This window comes from Fringilla coelebs (genome assembly GCF_963513975.1).
Source record: "Fringilla coelebs genome assembly, chromosome: 21".
Lineage (NCBI taxonomy): Eukaryota > Metazoa > Chordata > Aves > Passeriformes > Fringillidae > Fringilla > Fringilla coelebs.
The window spans coordinates 3,943,595-3,964,733 of record NC_140047.1 but is presented as its reverse complement, the minus strand read 5'-3'; the positions used below and the strand labels follow the sequence as shown (position 1 = coordinate 3,964,733).

Here is a 21,139-nt window from a genome sequence, read left to right as displayed (position 1 = left end):
CCCAAACTGCTCCTGCAGGGCAGAGCAGGTCCATCTCCTCCCTCCCTCTGTCCCCTGGCTGCTGGGGCTGCCCAAGGGCCAGCTGTGGATGCAGAGCTCTGGAGGTGGCTCCCTGTCGGGAGGCAGCAGAGGTTTCAGTGCACAACAGGAAGGCAGAGCTCGGGGCGACTCCCTGAGCCCGACTGCAGCTGCACGGAGTATAAAATGAAAGAGAATTTGCATATCTGCCCATTTCACAGCGCCTGGGGCGGGGGATCGCGGTGTCTGTGCACCTTGTGACATCAGAAACCTCGGCTGCAGCGCAGGACCTCGGTGGAGAAATCCCTGAGCAAGAACATGAAGCTCCTTCCCCTGCTCACAGCTGCGTCCTGCCTCACGCCCCCGGGGCCCTCTCTCTTTGTACGGCAAGTGATGAAGTTTTTTTTCCAGATCACATGAGCCAGGATGAAGGGGGAAAATCCTGCCAGGAGCAGAGATGGGCTGCAACTCGAACCTGACCAAGGGGAGACACAGAGCAGCGCCTGGAGAGCTATATAAGAATGTGCCAGGAACAGGAGCAAACACTTTCTCAGGTGAAGGACTCGCATGAATCAGCCATGAATGTGAACGAAGACACTGATTCCAGGAGGCTTGGAGCCACTAACAAAGTCTGCTTGTATTTCATCATCGCCACCCTGGGCGTGTTGCTCGTTTTTGCCTTGGCCACCATCATGGTCCTGGTCGTCCAGAGGACGGTAAGAGATTGATTCTCTTCTCTCTTCTCTCTTCTCTCTTCTCTCTTCTCTCTTCTCTCTTCTCTCTTCTCTCTTCTCTCTTCTCTCTTCTCTCTTCTCTCTTCTCTCTCCTCTCTTCTCTCTTCTCTCTTCTCTCTTCTCTCTTCTCTCTTCTCTCTTCTCTCTTCTCTCTTCTCTCTCTCTTCTCTTCTCTTCTCTTCTCTTCTCTTCTCTTCTCTTCTCTTCTCTTCTCTTCTCTTCTCTTCTCTTCTCTTCTCTTCTCTTCTCTTCTCTTCTCTTCTCTTCTCTTCTCTTCTCTTCCCTTCCCTTCCCTTCCCTTCCCTTCCCTTCCCCTCCCCATTCTGTGGCCAGAAGAGCAGTTCCTACCTCTGCTATAAATGCACACACACATGAATTAGGGGAAAGATGAAACACAGATAGAAGCACTTCAGCAAAAGAGGACCTTTCTCCATAGACAATTTATTCTGGGCACACAGTTCCTGCTCTGTAAATGGAAAGAGAGGGCTCCTGACCCAAGGTGCCCAGCAGCCTCTGTCCCACCTGGTTTGGTGTGTGTCTCCTGTAGGTTCTTGGAGAGCAACCAGTGTTTGAGAGGGTCTGCTCTGCTTCTCTGAAATGGATTGCAGCAGGGGACATGCCCCAGCTCTGTGACACCCTGTGGTGCTGCCTGCTGATGTGCTGAGGCAGAGCAGAGCACCCAGAGCAGTGCTGGGGACCAAGGAGCCCCCTCGTGCCCCCTGGCCCTTCAGTCCTGCCTTGGGTGGGATTTTTAATGCACAACCAGAGTTGTAGAAAGGATATCAGTGACAGAGGGTCACACACAAACAACTCTTCCCTCTGCCAACAGTCACTTTAACTTCTTAAAATAAAATAGTGCTTTCAAATGGATCTGGGGTTGATGGGGAACCAGTGACAGCCAGAGCAGAGACAGATGGTTGTGAGGATAAAAAGTGAATTTCTGACCTTGTAGGGGCATTACCATCAACTTCACCAAGGTAAAATGCCAGGTTAGAAGTTTTATAGTCTCTGAAATCTTATTGCAAAAATCAAAGTGCTGAGGTACCCCCACTACTGTTCATGGAGGGAAAGCTCCAGCACAGAGCTGCTGGAGGAATTGGCCATGGAAAACAAAATATGATCCTTTGACTCAATATTTTCTCTTGCTAAATTTACCCTGTGCAGTTTGTGTGCCCGTGTATGCACATTACCCAGAAATTAAACCAGGAAGGCTTGACTGATACTCCTTCAAGAGAGGAATCATTTACCTGCAATCAGTGTTCTCCCAAAAGAGAAGCACTTTGAGGACAGTTAACATGAGACATGGGGCTTTTTAAGTGAGAAATAGTGGGCTATCAGGGGAGATCTTTAAAATAACAGTCTAGGTAATTACAGACTTGCCACAGCTTTGCTGTATAATGAGGCTTTCATTTGTACTGATTATGGAAGCAAGCATTAAATCACCTCTCCTTCAGGATAAAGCAGTTACAGGAGTTGCCAGAGGAACAAGATTGCTGAAAGAGCCAAGGTTTTGACTTAAAAGAGTAATGACACCATTGCTGCTGCTTTGAAAACAAGCTTGGCTGAAGGAGGAAATACGAAGCTGAGGGGTGTGAGGAACAAATAAAATCAAGCAGCAATTTTACGCTCCGAGGAGAATTTGGCAGTGAACACACAGATTGTGTTTTGCTCTCAGGGAGCTCAGAAGCAGAACAGCCATCCCCCATCTGTGCCTGAACCCCCAGAGCAGAGAAGGAGGGTTGGTTCTGTGGGACAGGTTCCACAGGGAGCTGCAGGCTTGCTCCAGAAACACCTCAGCTCTAGGCTGCACTGTCAGAGGGAGGCTGGGCTCACAATCTTTGGGCAATCTGAGCATCTCCAGCCCTGACTGCCAGCACCTGAGGGGCTGGGCAGCCCCTGGAGCCCTGAGCTGCTGTAGGCATCAGAGCACCACCAGCTGACTTCATTATTTTCTTTATAACTCTGACAAAAGAACCAACATTTTGTGTCATCACCTCCTTGGGACAATGAGGTTTTTCCTCCAGATGTTGCCAGCTGGATTGTGTGTGTGAGTTGTAGGGGTAACTTCACACCTCCCTCATACTTTTTCCTCCTCACCCTTTTATTTCCTGAAATAAATGGCCAGGAGATCTTTCTCCTTTTGATGCCTTTATTATTGGTTTCAGTTGTGAACTTTGCAGTCTAAAAAAAAATGGATAACCCTTTTTTTTTGTTCATAACATTTCCCTCTGTTCCCAGGGGTGTTTGGGGGTCACAATGCAGGGCTTGGACCCTTGGGTGCCACAGCATTAAGAAGCTTGTGGTGCCAAGATCCCACTGTCCCTGCCCCCATCACAGGCTGCCTTTTGATGAATTCATAATTACCTAATTTAAGTTGAAGGAAGACAGACTGGAAAAGGAAAATCAAACTCTGCAGAAACCAGGCTCTTGCAACCCCCACAATCTGGGTGCTCCAAAGAAGGGAAACACAACATGAAAGGCTGAATGAAAAAGGCAACTATGATTCAAAGCTGCTTCTCTGAATCCTGCAGCACCTCTAACAGACATTATCACACCTCCCCACTTTCCAGCACCCCGAGTTAAATTTCCTTTACGCCTTGTTTTTCAGAAGGGTGGCACAGCATCTCAGTGCCATATCTGGGAAGGGTCAATTTTAGAGCTAAACTCTGGTTTTTTTTGGAAGTGTTTGCAGTGCTGAAGTCACTTCATTCCTTCAGCTTTCATCTGCAGAGCCACCTGGCTTCAGGCCATTGTTGATCTTTCACAAGGGACTCAATTTTCCTCTGGAATGAGCATAGTCTCTGTAAGCTGGTCTGGAGCCATCATTTTTCTTCCTCACCCTGTTTATAAGTGTGTTAAACCCTCCACCCTTGTGCCTGCTGCATTCACTGCTGGATATATGTGTGCATCCCCACCTCTGGAGATATTTGTGTGCCTAGAGAGAGACATGGCAGACCAGGGACAGAGAATGGGACAGGAAGGACTGGAAAATGTCATTTTAAGGCACACAGACCCTCACAAGCCTGGTGCTGTACAGAAAGGTTCATCAGGCCTCCCATTGACAAATTGTGTGGATGTCCAGAGTCCATGATCTGGGTTAGTCCATCACTGCTCTGGATTTTGTAGCTACTCAACCTCTAAATTGTGTGGGGGAAACCTTTTTATCAGCAGTGTGGTAAATACTAAAGGTCAGAGCAGGTTTTTCTATTTGCTGATTTGCTCTTTAAGGCTGTTAAGAACCTTTAGCAGTAGATTTGTGAATGACTCATACAGCAGCCAGCACAGTCCTGGGCTGTTTATTGGGGTTTTATGTCTCCTAAAAACTCCTTTTGGCCCCGGGTGCCCCCTCTTGTGGCAACCCTGACAGACAGGAAAATATAATTTTTTAAATAAAATAAAATAAAAATACTGAAAATTCTTCTAAAAGCAGATTTCCCACTCATTGAGAACTACAGGAAATCCGGGGAGGCATTTTAGGAAAAAACTGCCCTGGCCCAGCTCTGGCAGTGTTCTGTGCAGTGACAGTCACCTCCAGCTTGGAAGTGCCACTTTGGCAGCTTTGGTCAGCACAGGAGAAACTGATTTTCACTCTGTTTCCTGTGAGGCTCGTTTTCAGGTGAGGGACAGTGGGGACAGTGCTCTGCTCTCTGCACTTCTCATGTCCAGCTTCAACATTTGCCTCAGGAGGAAGTGCCCCCATCTTCTTCCCCAGCCAGAGCTGGCTCATGCAATAAATCCCAGAATCATTGAAAAGCCCTCCAACATCATCAAATCCAAGTTGTTCCCCATCCCCACCTTGTCCCCAGCCCAGAGCTCTGAGTGTCACCTCCAGCACCTGCAGGGATGGATACTCCAAACCTCCCTGGGCAGAGCCTGAGCCCCCTCTCCATGGGGAAATTCCTGCTGAAATCATGGTGCTGAGAGGCTGAGCAGAAACACAGGAGAGCCTTGGGGCTTCTTTTGGGATTGAAGCCTTTCCTTTGAGGGCAGGGGACCAAAGAGCTCCTGCCCACAGAGCTGCCACAAGGAGCTGCTCCAGGAGAGCCCTGTCCCATTGACCTGAGCCCAGACCAATTGTGGGGACTGCTCTGGGGGAATTTCCTTGGATTTCTAGAGTAGATAAAGACTTCACAGAATCCCAGCCTGATTTGGGTTGGAAGGGACTTAAAAACTCATCCCAGCCCACCCCTGCCATGGCAGGGACACCTTCCACCATCCCAGGTGCTCCCAGCCCTGTCCAGCCTGGCCTTGGGCACTGCCAGGGATCCAGGGGCAGCCCCAGCTGCTCTGGGCACCCTGTGCCAGGGCCTGCCCACCCTCCCAGGGGTCAGAGGTCTCTGGTTCAATGAATATTCACTGACCCAGGAATTTAGAATGACCCTTTATTCTGCCTCAGCTTGACAAAGTTTCTTGTAAAATGATTAAGGGAAAGAAGAAATAAATCATTTCACTGGCACCTGATTATCATTTTCTCTAATAAGCAAACTCAAATTGTTCTGCTTGCTGAGTAAAGACTGAGCTCTTTCATCAGCAGCCCCCAGATTGCTCCAGACAGGGTGAAATTTGTTGTCTTGAATTTTTTCTTAGCTTGCACTGTAGCATTTAATCTGTTTGGGCTCCTTCTGTGTGCCTCTTTGCATTCAAAATGACAGCATTACATGTGATATTCTTGCTGCTGGAAAAGAAAGAAATAATACCAGTAATATTTCAAAGGAAGTCCTAAAGGTTTATTTCAGTATCTACTCAATTGTCACTAAAATAAATTGCTTTGCTCTGTGCTGATTTGACTCGCTGGGAGCCTTCCCAGGTGAGAACACAATGCCTTTAGTCCATTTTAATTTTGTTTTTATGCCCTGAGTGCAGAGCAGGCTCTGAGCCACCAGCAAGGCAAACACCTCCCTGGCTGCCTGATTGCATTGAGTGCACTCTCACTGGGGGCAGAGCAGCCTTTTTCTGTCACCTCAAATATCCTGAATTCTCCCCAGGGAGCAGGAATGTTCAGATATTGCATTGAACAGCAACACTTCCCTGTGCCCTGAGTGTGTGAGACACAACAGCCCAGGGGCAAGGGAAGGAGCTGAGAGGTCCTGGCAGAGATTCCTGGGAGGGTTTTCTGCCCAAACCCTGCTCAGTTTAACATTTGGTGATAGGTGATGAGATCCATGAGAGCTCCCAAGGGAGGATGTTGTGTCAGGGCCAAAAAGCTTGGAAACTTCCGTTTTTTCAAATTTTGTCTCTGGGTTCCTGTTCTCCTGCCCAGCACCTCCCTGCCCAGCTCAGAAAGCTCACCTGGAGAAATACTGGCTCAGCAGGTGACTCTGCCCTGCCTTACACAGGTGTGGGGAGAGAAAATGAACCCATTACAGATCTCCAAATTCCTGGAGAATCACAGAATCATCCAAACTGGGAGAGAGCCCAAAGATCAGTGGGTCCAACCCTTAACTTGTCACTGCCCAGTCCCCTGGGAGCAGCTCTGCCACCTCTGCAGGACGCAGCACTTGGCACCAGACCAAAGGATAACAACTCTTTGCTGGGAGCAGATGCAGCTCCACACTCCACTGCTCTTCAAAACACAGCCACAAGAAGGCAAAATCGAATTTAAAACCTTCCTAAACATTTAAGATTAGAACATTAAGTACCACAAACAGACCCAGCAGAGCTTCTCTCCTTGTCCCAGCAGCTTCCTCCTCCCCACAGCACCCATTATCCACTTTTCACACAGAAATGAGGTGTGTGGGTGTAACACCACCATGGATGAAGCTGTTCCCACCACAGTTTCTGCCAGGAGATATCAGATGTTGTCTTAAAGCTGGTAGAGGTTCCCAAATTTCTCCTTGCTGGACGTCCTGGTGGGTCACTGAACAGGGAAGTGCTCAGGTGGGTCACTGACAGGGCTCAAGGAGCAGCTGGGAGAGGTTTTAGGTCCTGGGGTTTAATTTTAGGTAAGTGAGGAGCAGGGAGCAGGACTCAGTGATCCTAATGGATCCTTCCAATGTGCTAAGCTGGACCTGGCCTGATTAGCCTGCACAATTAGCCCAGGTAATTTGTACCAGGGAAGAGGAGCTGGTTCAGCCCACTCCCTGTCACTGAAATCCCTGTGGGATCACCCAGGGAATAAATCACACAGACTCCATTTTCTTCCTGTTGGAAAAAGCCCATTCTTTATTCACAGAACTAATTTTTATACAGTTTTACAGCCCTCATGTGTGACTCCCATTGGTCAGGAGCTTTCTTCTTAATCACTTTATTGGTCAGTAACAAGTTGTTGTTCTGTATGGATTGGTCACTCAAACCCCTGGTGTGTACATGCAGGAAAAGCTCTTTGTACAGATAGTTTTCATTTTTCTATCTAACAGGGTAAAGACAGTTTATACAGGTGTGAGTTGTTTTTCACCCAGGAACAGATTGTTATGGTCATGAACTGCTCACACCAGGATTGCTTTCACGTGGGAACTTGCACAGTGCCAGCTTGACTTGGAAGAAATGACAGGGCAGCCAGAGCAGGCTTGATTTAATAAGGCTTTTCTTGATAATTTTCCTACCTTCCTGCAACAAGGAGCTCCCACCAGGGCTCTCCTCAGCTGCTGGGAGAACATTTTGCCCCTTGAGGGCATTTATGAGCTGCCAGGAGTGCTGGGATGTGTGTTTGGGTGACAGGAAGGTGTCATCAGAGGAATCCTGCTGCATTTCACCCCTGGAGCTGATTTTCTGAGAATTTCTCATGTCATGCTGATTGAGGAGAATTTCCTGTGCCATTTGCACCCTTGGTTTTACACCTCAGCAAGAAGGAGAAGTGAGACAGGACATCACTGTCATGCTCAGACCTGTCTGGGGCTTTGATGATCTTTCCCAGGCACTTGGCTCTCCAGGTTGTCCAGTTCCACCCTGTCCTGCTCTCTTGAAGCCTTGCAAGACACAGAGAGGGATTTTTAGGATTTGTGCTTCTGAAACAGCCCCAACAGAACCCACATCATTTTCTTTCTGCTCTGAGAGAATCTGGCTGTATCAGAAATGTCGATTTTCTATGTTGGAAAAAAACCAGGAATGTTTCAGATCCACACTTGCATGTGAACTGGTTGTTTCCTATTCCCAGAATAATCCATCTCTACTCTTTCTTCTCTTTCAGGAAGCTGATCCTGCCATGGAGGGCATCAAAAAACCCATCAGGACAGGTAAGACCCCTAAACAATACAGGCAATTTGTCATATCTGTAATGCAAGTATTGCCCAGGGGCACAAATAATCAATTGTGCACATCTTAACATTTCCAATAAAGGCTCCTCGTGGTGAAAAGAAAAAGTAGTGGGGAAAAAATGAAAACAAGAAAAAAGCTTTCAAATGTCTCAGTACAGCCAAGAACCAGTGCATGGCTGAGGAAACAACAAATATTTCTAAATGTGCCCTGGGTTGTCAGTTCCAAAGAGCTTTTTGCCAGGAGATGTGAACATCACTCTGATTTTAAGGTCTTATTTTAAGTGCTGGCTCTTGCAAATGTGGGTAAAGTCCTCATCTTCATGAGGGAGGGGTAAAAATGTTTGACATATTCCAAAACAGCTCCTGGTTTGAGGGGAAATGGGAGAAGAGAATGGGTGGGTTGAGAATGGACAAGGAGAGACCAGCAGCAAAAAGGACAGAGCAAGGAATTGGAACAGGCAGAATGTGAGCACAGAGAGTGAAATAAGAAAATCTGTCTAGCAGGGACAATTTACCAAGATTCTGCTTTGCCTTAGCGTGAATCAGGAGCGCTGCTGATGTCAGTGACAGTGTGACAGGAGCCTCTCATGGCTCTCAGCACCAATATCTGACTCCCTGCAAATGCAGCTTGGTGCCCAGTCCCAGAGGGCAGGAGATGCCATTGCCTCCCCCCCCCCAGCAGGGAAATGAAGCCCTGTGTTCATCCAGAGGTGGAGCAGAATGGGAGACTGGAGGAAAGTGGGGTTGTTCAGCTGGAGCAGAGGGAGGGCAGAGCTCCTCCCGAGGGGCAGCTCCCATCTCTGCTCTGGGACAGGGACAGGAGCCAGGGCATGGCTGGGGCTGGGCCAGGGCAGCTCAGGCTGGAGCTCAGGGAAAGGTTCTTCCCCCAGAGGGTGCTGGCACTGCCCAGGCTGCCCAGGGAATGGGCACGGCCCCGAGGCTGCCAGAGCTCCAGGAGCCTTTGGACAGCACTGCCAGGGATGCCCAGGGTGGGCTGGGTGGGGGTCTGGGCAGGGACAGGGGCTGCCCTGGGGGATCCCTTCGGTCCCTTCCAGCTCAGGATCTCCTGTGGACTCTGATTCTCTGAGTTTGTGCAGCACCAGTTGAGTTTCCCATCCCTTCTCAGCAAGTGGAGATCCTGTCCCCCAGCAGGCAGTGATTTAATCCCAGGCTGTGTTCCTCCCTGCCAGAACTGGGGCACCAGGGTGGGATTGTTGGGGTGTCTCTGCAGGGACAGGGGCTGGGCTGGGGGATCCCTTCAGTCCCTCCAGCTCAGGATATTCTGTGTTTCCAGGATTTTAAGTAAGAGGAGCCCAAGGTCTGCAGAGTCCCAGTCCCACAATCACCTTTTCTGCAGCTGCATTTTTGCAGCATTTGGGCACCCCTCACTCCATTTGGGGTAATTTTGAATCCCTGACTCTGCCATGCTGGGTTTGTTTCGCAGCCCACGGCTCCCCAAGCTGAGTGTGTGACTCCCACAGCCCCTGAGTGTCCCCGTGTCCTTCCTGAGAGCTTCCCATCCTGCCATGGCTTTTTGTAAGGTCTAAAATTCCTGTAACCTGGAGGAATTTTCTGTTCCCCTCAGGCTCTCCCTAAGGCACCCTGAACACACACACTGCTTTCTCTCCAGCAAGCCAAGCATCCCCTCAAATCTTCTTAAGTCTTTCTCAAGTCTTTTTGTGCTTTATTTTGCGTCTGAAGAGACAGAAATAGAGCAGGATCTGGAGGTACAGAGCCTTATGATCCCCAGAGGAGGAGCCAGAGAGGTTGGACCTGTAGGTCAGCACTTCTCAAAGCAAAGCACAAGGGGTGGGGGCATTCCCAGGGCAGGGAGAGAGGGGTCACTGGTCCAAAAATCCATTTATAATTACGTTTCTATTATTTATATTTACAAATATAAATATTTATAATAGAAGTATCTATATTTATATATTTCTATTTATACTATAAATATAATATATCATATCTATATTATTTCTATTTCTAATATAAATCTAAAATAAAAAATCAGTAAATAAAAATTTCAATAAATAACAAATAAAAATAAATAATAGTCAACTTTTTCTATAATCTTAAATTATATTACCTTATATAATTATTATTTAATATTTATATAATATTTATATAGATATTGTCTATTTATATAGATATAATATATCATATATATATAAGTGTTATATAAATATAAAATGATATAATATATAATTCTATAATACATGTAATGTATTATTTAAATATAAACTATATTATATAAATATAGACTATATTATATAATATATAGTTATAGAAATATATAGTCTATTTATATATTTTATATAAATATAATTTTATATATAAATATAATGTTATATATAAATATAACATTAAATATAATAAATATAAATGTATAAATATATTTTAAATTTATTTAAAATATTAAAAATCTAAAATTATATTTATTTCTACATCTATTAAATAAAATCATATGTATATATATACATATCTACCATATATAAACCATATCTATTTTTATAGATATATATATATGATTTTATCTCAGCTCAAGCAACTCGTGCAGTTGTTTTTGCTCCTCAGCAGCAGCTGGCAGGTGCCTGGCAGGAGGGAGCAGTGTGCTCTCCCCAGGAATAGCCAGGATGCTGTTTCACCAGCCAGAACATTTCTGTTTTTTGGTCCATCTCATTCCCAGGCAGCCTCCTGCTCTGAATTCCAGGATTCTGCTGCTCAGGGTGAGCTGATGCCAGCAGTGAGGACACAGGGGGCTGCTGGTGAGGGCCCAGCCCAGCAGGAGCTGCTGAAAGCTGCTTTTAGTGATTGAAATGCTCTCCCAGCCCATCAGCCTCTGCTGGAGGGGAACAGAGCTTTCAACAGAGCCAATTGTCAGGGCCTTTTATTTTCCTCTTAAAATTAATAAAGCAGAGCTTATCAATTATCAGCAGAGAGACAGGGAAGACTTTGAGGTGGTTAAAGAATCCAATTTTATTGTGAGATGCCAATGCTTATATAGCATTTTAGGGAGACTAGTAATGCTTTACTGCATTGGGTTAAAGATCACATAAACAAACTTATGCATTTTAAACATCTCTTACTTGCAGAAGTCTGATGTAATTTTCATTTTCTGGTAAACCAGTCTGAATCTTCTTGCATTTTGAATCCTCAAAGTTCAGTTTGCTCTCGCCAAGGCATTTTGTTTATCAAACCTCTTCTGCTAATAAGGTGCAAAGTACTCTCTCTGTTTTGTGTAGCCCAACAATTAATTAATATACCCAGTGGGTAATTTACTGAAGGCCCTCACAGGGAGCTCTGTCAGCTGCTGCCTGCTGGGAACCAAGCAGGGACTTGTGGCAACTGCTGCCAAAGACAGGAGCAGGTCAAACATTCAGGAAAGGGACTGAGTGAGGCTGGAGTTGCTGTGGATTTAGATTTGGATCCATTCTGCCTCCCAGGCAGCCCAGATGGAAACTGGGGGTGGTTTGTAGCCATGAACCAGAGCTCCTGCATTGTTAAAATGGGCAAAGGAGTGAAAACCCAGCATTGCCCAGGCTGGCTCCAGCCCTGTGGCAGTGCCAGCATCTCAGGGATGCTCTGGGGGACACAGCCCCACGCCTGGAAGTGTCCCAGGCCAGGCTGGACAGGGCTTGGAGCAACCTGGGATAGGGGGAGGTGCCCGTGGATGAGCTTTGGGGTCCCTCCCAGTCCAAACCCTTCCATGTCCTGTGACACAATGCTGTGACACAATGCTGTGACACAATCCTGTGCTGGGTCCAGCTGAGGTCACTCAGGCAGAGACCTCAGTGAGCAGCAGCCACCACAGGGATTAATTGTGTCTTATTAAAGCAGGGAAATGCGATGATTTAATTTCAGTCTCCGATGGGATTGCGTTCTATTGTTAGAGGAACAGCAGTGGGCAGTAAAGCAGATTGATGGGAGTTTTCCAGCCCTGACTCAGCTGTCAGGCCCCAATGGATGGGCTGCAGGAATCCACAGGCTGAGAGGGAGGCAATGTCAGCTCATTAAATGTTTGTGTGAAAAATGGGATCAGTCTCCTCCGATGCTCTGTGCCACTGTCTGTGCAGTACCTGAGCAACAGGGGGGAGGAATGAAATCCATCACTAAGTGTTTGTGAAATGTTCTTTCTGTGGAAGCATTTCTCTGCAGAAACTCATCCCCATTTCACAAATAACAAATCATCTATTAGTGTGGATCTGAGGGGTATTGTTAAGTTCATTTTTTAGAGGGAAAATGAACTCGCAGACAAATTGATGACCTGGAAAGGTACAGCCCTCATCATCTCCTTGCTGGCCTCTCTGAGCCTCATTTCACTGGGAATTGTGTAATCTGAGCTGATGGCTTTTCTTGTTATTTGAGCTGCAAAGATTTGATATCAAAATCTCTTCTCATTTACAAAAGGGAAAAAAGCAAACGAACAAAAAAAAATCTGCAGACACAAATGAACACACACACAATTTATAGGTATTTTTCTCTGACACTTGACAAACCAGGAAAAGAAATCCAGCACCCTGCTCTCAGTTTTAATGGGAAATATGTCCCCAAATAAAAATGTGGCTCTGAGAAATTAATGTAATACAGGTGACAGTCATAAACCTGCTACTGTAGAGAAAATCAGGCTGAAGCCAATGAGCCAAGGAGCCTTTTCAGACCTGCAGCCATGTCTCAGAGGGCAGTTTGGCCTTCTGCAACCAAATCTGATCCCAACACTATGAGGAGCAGCTGAGGGAGCTGGAAAGGGGCTCAGCCTGGAGAAAAAGCCTGGATCAAGAGCAGAGTGGCCAGCAGGACCAGCAGAGTCATTGTCCCCTCCCTGGGCACTGCTGGGGCACCTCAGGGGCTGTGTCCAGCCCTGGGACCTCCTGGCAAGGGAAGGGAATGGAGCTGGGGAAGGGCTGGAGCCCCAGGAGGGGCTGAGGGAGCTGGGAAGGGGCTCAGCCTGGAGCAAAGGAGGCTCAGGGGGGCCCTTGTGGCTCTGCACAGCTCCTGACAGGAGGGGACAGCCAGGGGGTCGGGCTGTGCTCCAGGGAACAGGGACAGGAGGAGAGGGAACGGCTCAGGGTGGACAGCAGCAGGAATTTCCCCATGGAAAGGGTGCTCAGACCTTGACACTGCCCAGGGAGGTTTGGAGTGCCCATCCCTGGACGTGTCCCAGGAAGGGCTGGAGGTGGCACTCAGAGCTCTGGGCTGGGGACAAGGTGGGGATTGGGAACAACTTGGATTTGATGATCTTGGAAGTCTTTTCCAACCTCTATGACCCTGTGATTGTGTGATGACACTGCAGGGCATCACACACCCACCCCACAGCAGTGGGTTCCTCAGAAATGGACCTTTCACACTAAAAAAAAAGGCTTTTCCCTTGTCAGCCTCAGCCCAGGCAGGTGTCTGGGTGCATTAATGTCACCCTGCCTGAGGGCAGGGCAGAGCAGTTGTGTTTGCCAGGTTGAAAACCCTGGGCAAGCCTGGGCTTGCAAATGTTAGAGAGAGTGCAGAGGCCTCCTGCAGGTGGGGGAAATGCACCCAGCACAGCCAGGGTGGGCTGGGGGCATCTCAGCTGGGCTGATTGGCATTGCTCAGCGTGCTCAGGGGGAGCTCTGCCCTCTCTCCAACACTTCAAACACAAGCTGTATGTGAATAGATATAAATATATATGAATATATACACACATATATATGTGTGTGTATATATATGGATGTATTATATTATATTTATGATATGATATATATATCACATTTTTATCTATATCTATATCTATATCTATATCTATATCTATATCTATATCTATATCTATATCTATATCTATATCTATATCTATAATGTGTTATAATATCATTATATTATGTGACCTTTGCTACACTGACAAGCAGGCAGAGATTTGAAGAGTTTTCCACAGGTTTGGCACTGAGGAATTCATTAGAGATTCTTCCTAAATTCGGCAGTGGGAAAAGGGAATTTCTTTGTTTTCTGGTTATGGAAGGAAATTTGGCAGCTGAGTTCAGTCCCTTTCAGAGCTGAGTGGCAGCTCTGGGGCTCTGGAGGAGCAAAGGCTCTCGGTGTGTGTGTGACAGGCACAGCCAGCAGCAGAGCCCAGAGCTCTGTCACGGAGGGGATGTCACCCAGCTGCCACTTGTCACAGCACCACAGGCTGGGCCAGTGCTTTGGCTGCTGTTTGCAGGGCACTGAACTGGCAGGAGAGTTAGAATTAGCTACAGGGACTTCAGGGAGTGCCTGCTGAGAAATAAAATGAGGCAAATTCTGCTAAGTATGGCTTGCTGACAAGGTGGTGTGTGACATCACTTTGCCTAATTCCATAAGCACTGAAATCCACGGGGGTTACAGAGGAATCAAAAGCTGTTTATTGCCTGCTTTTAATTCTTTACCTCAGAATAATTCAGGGTTTTGCCCTGCTCCTGTGCCTGCCCACATTCAGCCCCCAGCCAGAGGTGATGCCACCCCCTTGGCAGCGGAATGTCACCCGGGGATGGCTGGGAGCAGGACAAGCCTCAGGAGCCCCCCTGGAGGGGGTTTCCATGGCTGGGTAGCAGCACCTTCCATGCTGACAGAGCCACTTTCAGCTCGTGGTTTCAGTGCCCTTTGCTGGTGCTCCCATCAGACCCATCTCAGAGGTGGGGAAACTGAGGCAGCCAGCAGAGAGAACTTTCCCCAGCACAGTCACACCCTCTGGGACCTGTCTGGCAGCAGCCCATGTGTCCCCTGAGCCCTTGGCTTCCTCCTGGCTGGACATGGTGCTGCTGGGTTTTGATGCTCTGAGAGAACACCAGGGGTTCATTTTGCACCTCAGGGTGAAATTCTGGGGGCTCAGTGAAATTGCAGCTTCTCTGAGATCCATTTCCCATCCCCGTTTCCCATCCCCATTTCCCAGCCCCATTTCCCATCCCCGTTTCCCATCCCCGTTTCCCATCCCCATTTCCCAGCCCCATTTCCCAGCCCCATTTCCCATCCCCGTTTCCCAGCCCCATTTCCCATCCCCATTTCCCAGTCCCATTTCCCAGTCCCGTTTCCCAGTCCCGTTTCCCAGTCCCATTTCCCAGTCCCATTTCCCATCCCCATTTCCCAGCCCCGTTTCCCATCCCCATTTCCCATCCCCATATCCCAGTCCCATTTCCCAATCCCATTTCCCAGTCCCGTTTCCCAGTCCCATTTCCCATCCCCATTTCCCATCCCCATTTCCCAGTCCCATTTCCCAGTCCCATTTCCCATCCCCATTTCCCAGCCCCGTTTCCCATCCCCATTTCCCATCCCCATATCCCAGTCCCATTTCCCAATCCCATTTCCCAGTCCCATTTCCCAGTCCCATTTCCCAATCCCATTTCCCAGTCCCATTTCCCAGTCCCATTTCCCAGCCCCATTTCCCAGCCCCATTTCCCAGCCCGTTTCCCATCCCCATTTCCCAGCCCTTTTGGCTCAGTGGGGAAAAGCTGCATGAAGCTCCTGGAAACAGCCAGGCTGTTTTCCTCAAGGCTGCACCCTCTGAATACCCATCCTCCCATGAAAAGGGTCAAAAAGACAAAAATAAGTGATCTCCTGATATTCTTTAGGGTTTCTCCCTGAGAGCCCTCCCTTACCCAGCCGATCTCCTGAAAGCAGAAGGTCTGCAGTGCCTGTGCCTCACAGCACACAGTAAAACCAGTGTGTTCTCCTTGGTCTTTAGCCCCACATGTAGCTTTGTCTTTCCTCCTCCTCACAGCATTTTTAAGCCCATCTAATCCCATTGACTGCAGAGGGATTTCCTCTGATTTACACCATGACTCGTGCAAAGCCAGCCAGGCCATGTGAGCACATCCATCGATCAGTCCTGAAGGGAATTTCTGCCTCCTTTGGCTTGAGCTGAAATGTTTCAGATAAAAGAATTAACTTGGAAAATAAAAGTAGGAAACAGTTATAAGCTGCCTCAGCAGAGTGAGGACCAGGCCTGTCTCTCTAAAACAAATTTTTTTTCCATAATTTCCCTTCAGACTAATGCAGCTGATGTCACCAAATTTAAAAGCAGGCACACCAAACTTGCTGACAGCAGTAAATGTTAAATACAGCTCTGGAAATGCACAGTGCAGCCATGTCAGAGAGGGGAGATCTTTGGAGAATCCATGGACACCCTGAGCAGCTCAGGGCAGCTCTGGGCACTTTCTGGGCAGGCTCAGCACTTGGCTTGCACAGCTCTCAGAGCTGCAGCCTCCCAGGGCTGCTGCTGCAGCAGCAGGGGATTTTCAGCCTTTGGAGGGTAAACCCCCGAAATGCCACTGAGTTTCTGGAAATAATCTCCCCCTTCCTGCAGACACAGGAGTGTGAGTGGGCTCAGGTGCTGATTGTGTTACCAGACTCTTGTTATCACCACAGCTGACATAAGGGCCAGAAGGGTTTTTGCCCATCCTAAGCCATATCTCCACATCTCTGCAGTGCCTGGGCCCTCACTAAAACACCAGATTGACATGACTAACACCAGGAAAGCAGGTTTTGGTTTTTCTTTGGGGATTTCCAGAATGGTGAAGGGACTTTAGTACATAACTTACTCATTCTTGGAGAGCAGTGAGCTCCTGCTCACCACAAAGGTCTTTAAACTACTGAAATCAGATAAATATTGCATTTTTTTTTCAAGATATCCACAGTTTCTGTCTCCAGTGGAGAGTGCAAAGGCTGCAATACACATCACACCAACCCCCTCCAGCCAGGGGAACTTGGGTGTGGGACCAGCTTCTCCCTGATTTGTCCATCTTTGTTATCAAAACTCCCTTAGAAATCAGGTCATGTAGATACAGCAAGGGTCTGAGATTTGAATCTCTTATCATTACCCCAGTTTCAGGAATCCTATGAAACTTAAGATCCTTATCCCACTCTGCATATAAATAGAGCTCTTGTTAGAATCATTGAACTCTAGAATATCCTGAGCTGGGAGGGACTGAAGGGATCATTCAGTGGCACCCCTGTCCCTGCCCAGACCCCCACCCAGCCCACCCTGGGCATCCCTGGCAGCGCTGTCCAAAGGCTCCTGGAGCTCTGGCAGCCTCGGGGCCGTGCCCATTCCCTGGGCAGCCTGGGCAGTGCCAGCACCCTCTGGGGGAAGAACCTTTCCCTGAGCTCCAGCCTGAGCTGCCCTGGCCCAGCCCCAGCCGTGCCCTGGCTCCTGTCCCTGTCCCAGAGCAGAGATGGGAGCTGCCCCTCGGGAGGAGCTGCAGCCCCGGGGAGCTCTGCCCTCACTCTGCTCCAGCTGAACAACCCCAGAGCCCTGGGCTGCTCCTCACGGGCCCCTCCAGACCCTTCCCCATCCCTGTGCCCCTCCTTTGGACACTCTCTCACACCTTTAGATCTTTCTTTCATTGTGACTCTCAAAAGTGCCCCCAGGGATTGAGGCCAGGCCACAGCAGCACCGAGCAGAGTGGGACATGTGAGGATCGTGACACAAAACATCTGATGTCAGGTTTTAGTAGAACTTAGTTTTGTGCATTATCTGGTCCTTCAGAGACCCCTGTGGGTTTGGGGACTGTGATAATCAGTTTTATAAACGGAGTCACAGGACAGCATCAGAGTTTTGTGTACCCTGGAAGTATAATTTGAAAAAGCTTTACTGAAATTCCTTCCTGCTTTATTCTTGGTGTTCAGCTGTGGAATGGAACACAGAAAATTCCCAGTTTGCCATCTGAGCTGCTGTGCACTTCCACAGCCACAGCAAGGCCAGGAGCTGTAAAGGAGAGCAAATGCAAGGAGAAATAACCATTCACCTGTCAGGCTGCAGCACTGGGATATGCACTGTTTTCCTGGGTGGATACACCTTGTCTGTGTGTCCATCCACGTGTGGACCTAGGGAACAATTCTGTGTCATGCAGAATAAAGACAGAATTAACACAGAATCATTGACTGAATCCTAGAATGGTTTGGGTTTGAAAGGACCTTAAAGTTCATCTCATCCCACCCCTGCCATGGGCAGGACACCTGCCACTGTCCCAGGCTGCTCCAAGCCCCATCCAGCCTGGCCTTGGGCACTGCCAGGGATGGATAATCAGTGCCATTAACTGAACATCCAGGATGGTGAGAGGAGGAAAAACCTACAGAGAGGAGATAGAAGGCAGGAATGTGGATGGAAAGATGAAATGCAAGGAGGACAAGTGGGGAGCAGGGTATGGGATGCAGGATCTGGATCACAGGGATGCGGTGCTGGGATGCGGGGATGGGACACTGGGATGCGGGGATGGGACACCAGGATGCGGGGATGGGACATTGGGATGTGGTGCTGGGATGCAGGGATGGGACACTGGGATGCGGGGATGGGACACTGGGATGCGGTGCCGGGACACTGGGATGCAGGGATGGGACACTGGGATGCAGGGATGGGACACTGGGATGCGGTGCCGGGACGCGGGGATGGGACTCGGCGGCTCCCCGGTGCGCCGCGGCCGCCTGCAGTGCCGGGCACGGCCGTGGGATGGAGCCGTCCCCGCGGCCGTGGGATGGAGCAATTCCTGCGGCCGTGGGACGGAGCCGTGCGCGAAGCAGTGGGAGGGAGCAATACCTGCATCCCGGGGGATGGAGCCATCCCAGCGCCGCGTGGGACGGAGCAGTTCCCGCATCCCGTGGGACGGAACAGATCCCGCGGCTGTGGGATGGAGCAGTTCCCGCATCCTGTGGGACGGAACAGATCCCACGGCTGTGGGATGGAGCAGTTCCCGCATCCCGTGGGATGGAGCAATTCCCGTGGGATGGAGCAGTTCTCGAGTCCCGAGGGATGGAGCAGTTCCCGAGTCCCGAGGGACGGAGCAGCTCCCGTGTCCCGAGGGATGGAGCAGTTCCCGAGGGATGGAGCAGGTCCCGAGGGACGGAGCCGTCCCTCCGAGGGGCAGCCCCAGTTCCTCCCCGTCCCGGCGCTTTGGATTTGGAGCATTCCCTGCTCGGACCCAGCGGTGGGGCGGGCGGGCTGTGCCCCCGGGGTGTGCGGGGGGAGCGGGGCAGCGGGGCCGGCTCGGCCCCTCCAGCAGCCCCTCTCGGGTCCCTGGTGCCCAGAGCAGCTGGGGCTGCCCCTGGATCCCTGGCAGTGCCCAAGGCCAGGCTGGACAGGGCTGGGAGCAGCCTGGGACAGTGGGAGGTGTCCCTGCCATAGCAGGGTGGAACAGCAAGTGATTTAAGGTCCCTTCTATCCAAAGCACTCTAGGATTGTATGAAGGACCTAAAGTCCTGGTGAAATCCACGTTTTAACCGTGAGGGAACAAAGCAACATTCCAAAAGCACCTAAAGAGCCATTTTCAGAACTATGGTCCACTTAAATGTTTAAAAGCTTTCTGTAATTGCACCACAAAAACAACTTGGTTAAATTAAGCTTACCTGCACATAATTTCTGTTTCATAGAATCAGAGAATCCCAGAATGGTTTGGGTTGGAAGGGACATTAAAGCCCATCCAGTGCCACCCCAGCCATGGCAGGGACACCTCCCACTGTCCCAAGTGCTCCCAGCCCTGTCCAGCCTGGCCTTGGGCACTGCCAGGGATCCAGGGGCAGCCCCAGCTGCTCTGGGCACCCTGTGCCAGGGCCTGCCCATCCTCACTGAAATTCCTCCTTGTATCTATTCCTCTTTTAATTTAAAACCATCACTCCTGTTTTTAAGAAGCAGGGTAAGGAATTTAATTTTTCACGGCTGAGAGCTGCAATCTGCCAGAGCTTTAGGTTGTTATAGATTTACCAGTTGAGTGACACTGCTCTGAATTCCCTGGGCAGATCAGATATCCTCAGCCAAGGAGTAAGAACCATGCTGGAAGTAGGGTACCAAGTGCTGGCTGCATTTTTTGTACCAAAAAGTATTAAAAAAAAAGCTCAGGAGGAATGAGTTAATCTGTTGTTTCCTTCAGGTAACACCTTTGAAGACTATTTGAGGATCCAACAGAGTCTCCCAGCCAACGGAACTGCTGCCTACATGAGAGGTCAGCGAGGAGTCCAGGGGGGAAGAGGGTTGGGAAAAGGAAATTTGAGAGCTGTCTGAAAAGCTGCTCATGTCATTCACACTGGGTTTACTAGCCAATAGCCTTTTTGTCCAAAAGGGCATTTTATAGGAAAAAAATTCCTTAGCTCTCCTGGGATGTGATTGGCAAACCCCTATCTGATACTAGAAACTTTGTTTTGAACTCGATAAACATAAAAGGAAATTAAAATTTACCTTCTGCACATGCACAGAGGAAGGTGCACCCCCATGAGCTGTCCAATCTCCATGAATATGGAAAGCACATGAATGTACATCTCTCTGAATTCCCTTCAAATGCCAAGTGGGGAAATAATGGAGATGAACACTCATGCATTTCACTGTCCTGGATTTCCCAAGGGCTGAGTAAATCCTTGGAATTTTTAGTGCCCCACCTCCATGTGTGAGCTCCCAGCTCTCTTTCCGGGGATTTTCCTGGATTTTCCTGCAGGAAACCATTGGCAGGTGTCTCCTTTTAGCAGGAAACCCTGCTGGAGGTGTCCTGGGGCTGGAGGGAGCTCAGAGGAGCTGGGAGCTAACAGCCCTTGGCTTTCCCTGCAGTGTCCAGCACCGTGAACAGCTCCAAGCTGAGCCTGGTGGAGAAGGGGATCTGTGAGGACATCGAGTGCCAGAACCAGCAGCTGGTGATCAGGAAACAAGGCCTCTACTTGATCTTCTGCAACTTGAACTTTCACTTTCCCAACTGCTCCAAGAGCCCCATCGACCTCAAGATTGAGCTGCTGGTGAACGACAGGGTGGACAGGCAGACATTGTCCACGTTTTGTGCATCAGAAACGTGCCAGCACAAGGCTTTTAAGACCTTGAGCCAGCTACACTTGACACACCTGAAAGAGAAGGACAGAATATCAGTAACACTGAACCGTCCTGAATTCCTGAATGACATTTCTCTTCCCAATGAAAACGTTCTTGGGGTCTTGCGGTACAGCGATGGAATGTGAGCAGCTCCCTGACCTCCCACTGCTGCCCAGACCCTTCCTCTGAGCACCAGCAGCCTGCTTTCACTAGGCACCACCTTGGTTTCAATTTCACACCTCACCTCATGCCTAGGATGAATTTTGTGAGTGTCCCAGAAAAAAAAAAAACACTGCAAGAGCCACAGCTGCCAGGTTCCCTGGCCTGGCTCTGGGTGGGATTGTTGGACTATCCAGCACATAACCCACCAAGGGTTCCTCAAAATAATCTGTGCAAACACAGACTAAAACCCAGCCAGA

The 21,139-nt window shown here is 49.1% G+C and overlaps 1 protein-coding gene across 1 annotated transcript; it reads left to right on the top strand.

Annotated features, from left to right (window-relative positions):
* Nucleotides 1-539: 539 nt before the first annotated feature.
* Nucleotides 540-20,866, top strand: TNFSF8 (TNF superfamily member 8; the record flags this gene model as incomplete). Its single annotated transcript, XM_084219906.1, has 4 exons — nucleotides 540-734; nucleotides 7,879-7,924; nucleotides 19,801-19,872; nucleotides 20,469-20,866. The coding sequence occupies 4 exons, from the start codon at nucleotides 540-542 to the stop codon at nucleotides 20,864-20,866; spliced, it is 711 nt and encodes a 236-aa protein (XP_084076032.1).
* Nucleotides 20,867-21,139: the final 273 nt, after the last annotated feature.